This window comes from Solanum tuberosum, unplaced genomic scaffold (genome assembly GCF_000226075.1).
Source record: "Solanum tuberosum cultivar DM 1-3 516 R44 unplaced genomic scaffold, SolTub_3.0 scf00017, whole genome shotgun sequence".
NCBI classification, from domain to species: Eukaryota; Viridiplantae; Streptophyta; class Magnoliopsida; order Solanales; family Solanaceae; genus Solanum; species Solanum tuberosum.
Genome location: NW_006238943.1, coordinates 3,149,512 through 3,153,823, shown reverse-complemented (window position 1 = coordinate 3,153,823; position 4,312 = coordinate 3,149,512). Strand labels below are relative to the sequence as shown.

The window sequence follows — 4,312 nt, the reverse complement described above, 5'->3', positions numbered from 1 at the left end:
AATACCCCCCCCCCCCCCCTACTCCATCCTAATCCTTGCTTAATTAAATATAGTCATCTAACCAAAAAAGACTTTATATAATATGAATCAGCAACTTCTCATCCACAAGGCAATGCTTATTTTATTCCTACCAAGCTTCCACTTACGCTTTTATTAGCATCACTAGGAATTTAGTCATATGACTTCTTATTACCTTTTTGCTCTCTCTGTCTTGCTTAACAAAAAGTGAGAATCACTTGCAAAGTAGTTTTCAATCAAATCCTAGTTGGCTGATAACATAGAGGCCTCTAGACTAAATAGTGCACTTCATCAAGTCAAGTACGCAGACAACTTGAAGAGAGATTCATTTAAAGAACTCGAAATACTCCTACTTCAACAGAAAGGTCATGATAACCTAAATTATGACTTTAAAATCTATATTTCAACATTTGGAACTGCATATGTTACTTCATTAGAAGCCCTGGAAAATGGATCCAGAAAAAGAAATCTACCACGAAATGGCAGGGGGCTTTAGCTTGGATAAACTTACTTTTCAGGAAGTACTTTAACAGAGTTGGCTTCTTGCAAAGTCCTGTTATTTGGTATCACAAAACAATCAAAGTATCATGAAAGGATCATGTGGGTTCAAATAGCTTAAATGATCCCAAGAAGCCCTTTCTACTTCAATTTATATCACAGATGATTTTGCCAACTTGAAGTGATTCGACCATGTCAAACCATATTCCTACAGTAAGCAATTACATACCCATGATCCTCATCTGTCAGATACTTCTGTAACTCTGATTGGACAGGAGAGTTGAACTCCTCCTCAATGAGGCGATATCTGCAAACCTGACATAATTAAAAGAGAAAATTTAATGACTAGAAACTAAAACATCCATTCAGAAATAAGGATCTCAAATTTGAAATGGAGTTTGCTGACAATTAGTGGTGGGAATCATTGTTATCTTTAAGATCACAAAACATGCATATCATCATGTCAGTAAGTTTCTTGAAAATTTGGTTCCAACAGTCATCACCTTGATATATATTGAAAAAATAAAGCATCATTATTGTAATATCCTATCACTAACATAACAACAAAATCAACCACCAAAATCATTAATCATGCATGTAGGAGGAGGAGATTTTAAGATTATTCCCCCAACAGAGTAGCTGAAGACACTTAGTGAAGCAAATAGTTTTTCTTCTGAACCATTGAGCACTTTCAGACAACTGCTTGAATCAACAGGTGGGGCAAGACCAGGAAATGTGAGTTTCCAACCTAGCACCCTCTGCCTGACAGGATCCCACCCCCTTTGTAGCCGTAGTGGAGGACCTAGAAGGCACGTGCTAAGCAAGGTGACCCATTTAACAATTAGCGTCTTTTCTAGATGGCTCCTCAGAATGAAGCCAAATTTTACCACTTGGAGGAGAGGGTTAGAGACAAAAAAGAGCTTTGAGAAAAGCGAAAAACAGACGGGATCACAAACTTAAAATCAGGGGAATCTCTCTGTATCAGAGTTACAATGTGTTCCGAATTGTCAAACTGAAAGAAGATTCACGTAGCACAAATAAACAATTCTAGATGAATGAGCATTCAACTAATGAAAAGGGAAAGGGGAAATGCCCTTACAGCAAGCTTCCTTGCATTTTTAGAGAAGCTCTTTATGTTTGCCTTGGATATGCTGGCTGGATCCCTACCGATTTTCTTAAGTAAATCCCTGACTCTTTGCTCCATAACAAGAAAATCAGCCTCGGCCTTGGCTTGGTAAGTTTTTTGCAAGTTTACATACAATCTGCAATAGAGTCAACAGTATAAGCATCAATAAACGAAGTCCTGTAAATTTTAATAAAAAAATTAATGTGTTGTGAAGAAACTTAAACCACTAACTCAGTTGATGATGTCATATCTGGTATCGACCCCTCAAGAGGTGTCTCCCCACCACCTTCATTAGCTATGAACTCCTAGAGAGAGAAAAACAATAAATCACATTGATCACCAATTTCAACCAATGCAAAGAAATATCAATAAGGGAACTTAAGTAGGCTGCTTGATACAGGTTGCCAACGATTATTTAGTTGCTGCAAAAGAAAAAGAACAAACTTTTGAAGTAAAATAAGGAGAGATAAGGTGCTAGTTTCCTGTGGATCCTAATAGAATAATGCATATACAAATTAAAAGAATGACATTGACTAATGGGAAGATTATTTTTCAAGGAATCTCAAATTAGTTCCCAAAATATTCTACACTTCTCTAGACAACTTTGCAACTCAAATTTTCTAGTGCAAATGTGGTCTAGCAACCTAGACACAGAGGTTAAAAGGACCATAGGCACTATACAGGACAAAGCTAAAGCCTTTGGCCTAGCATTACTCGGGTAAAGAACTTAGTGAAGGCACTTTTTGAAGGAAAAGGCACACAAGGAAAATTTAAATGAAGAAACTAAAACATGTACAAGCAGCCTCACCAAGAGAAGAACCAGTGGAACTGGTACTTCGACACTTTACAATCAACTTAAAGCTATCAAATGTATGGACTGATTTAGACATCAATTTGCTATTTAGAGCTAAAGAAATGGACAAGAATAACAAAAACATCAGCAGGCAAAATCATGTTTTAAGTAGAGCTGTCAACTCATGAATTCTTCTTTTAATCAGGTTAATGCAACTAACTGAGCTGCATTAATTGTATAACTTGTTTTCCCCCTTTCTTCCTACTATTGTTTTTCCAAGAAAATGCAAGTTACCTTCAGTGCTGCTACCATCACCCAAAAATCAGATGAATTTGAATCAACTTCTGTACAGCTGTCATCAATAATCTTCTGTAAGTTTGCACCTGGTAGACAAAAGAGACAAGTCAATTATACATTTCCAACCTGATCATGCCTGTTCCAAATTAAGATTCCGCATAACTATATTGAAACCGACATAATATCAAGTTCCAGAAAAATTCTTTTTCGTGAGTATTCGTTTTGTTTGATGAACTAAGTATATACAGTAACTATGATACCATTACAAGTTAGAAATGGAAGTCTTCATATCAACTCTAGATCCACTTATTCTTTGGGATATGTATCGCTCCAAAAGACTTCTATCACAGAGTTATCCTATTGCATTAAAGAAAAAGAAAGTCTGAGGTGAAAAGAGAAAAGTTGTGTCAGGAGTTAAGTTTCTTTGGAGGGCTTGGAAAACCAAAGGTTTGAGAGAAAATTGTTGGTGGTGAACAGAGTTCTAAAACCACAGTTGTAATTGACTGAAAGGAGTTCAGAGAAAATCGTTGTTGGTGAATGATTTCTAAAACCACCATTGTAGTCGACTGAAAACTGAGAAGGAATATTATAACTTTGTTGCTCAAGGAGATTGGATGTAGGTACCACATCAGTACGCAAACTAGTATAAAAATTATCTATGTCGATTTTACTTTACTTCATATATCTTGGTACATCTAACTACTACTCTGAAGTCTGAAGTTATTGAGTTTATCTGCAGATACAGAAAACGTCCATTCTAGTCGACTAGTTTTTAATAGAACACAATGCATCCCCCACCCCACATCCTAGTCTTGTTTTATCACATGACTCTAGATTCACACACAATTAGGAGAATATCTTTATTCAATAGTAAAAGAGAAATATCCCTAATATTTTTTAAAGTGGGATTCAAAAGATGAAAGTGTTATGCAGCTTCAAAGAAATTTCCAGAGATTTTAATTTAGAAGAACAATAATTGTACTCTCAATAAAATTTTCAAATCGTGTATTATTAAAGCTGGAGTACTGCAAGGCTTGGTTATGGGATTAACTCGATGCAGCTTCCAAGAGATTTGGGAGATTTAATAGTAGAAAATATTTATTTTGATCTTCTTACTTCTACTATGAAATCTCTTCGAAACTGCATAAGATTGTCCCCATGACATCACGTTGACGGCTGCCTAAAGAAATATTTGAAAACATAGATGGACTAAAGAAATTTTTTGTTATTAATGTGGATACAATGTCAGTGAAAAGAAACCACTATCCACTAAAAACAAGGTTTATATCATTAAGATTGCATCCCAAAGACTCAACAGACTATAAGAAGTAACCACCAATAACATTTAGAGGAGATGGAAAAACATTATAGCTTCTAACATATCACAATGGGAAAAAGGACATATATGTCCCCGAACTATCGTAAATGGTATGTATATACCCTTCGTTATACTTTTAGGTTGTTAGTACCCTTACCGTCCAAATTTTGGTGCATATATACCCTTTATACTAACGGTGATACACGTGTCTTAATCCTATCAGCCGACCCGATATTTAATAAATTTCTACCCAAAAAAAAAA

At 35.6% G+C, this 4,312-nt stretch overlaps 1 protein-coding gene across 3 annotated transcripts in view; it reads right to left on the bottom strand.

Annotated features, from left to right (window-relative positions):
* The window catches only part of LOC102602774 (NEDD8-activating enzyme E1 regulatory subunit-like), a 15,064-nt gene that overhangs the window by 2,294 nt on the left and 8,458 nt on the right, over positions 1 to 4,312 (bottom strand). For 2 of the 3 annotated variants that reach the window (XM_006340329.2, XM_006340330.2), the window contains exons 8-12: positions 2,730 to 2,818; positions 1,874 to 1,947; positions 1,616 to 1,778; positions 746 to 831; positions 530 to 571 (exon numbers count right to left, since the gene is read on the bottom strand). In XM_006340329.2, coding sequence (XP_006340391.1) covers positions 530 to 571; positions 746 to 831; positions 1,616 to 1,778; positions 1,874 to 1,947; positions 2,730 to 2,818 — 454 coding nt within the window. The remainder of the gene's footprint in view (positions 1 to 529; positions 572 to 745; positions 832 to 1,615; positions 1,779 to 1,873; positions 1,948 to 2,729; positions 2,819 to 4,312) is intronic. The other variant, XM_006340331.1, reaches the window with a different exon arrangement.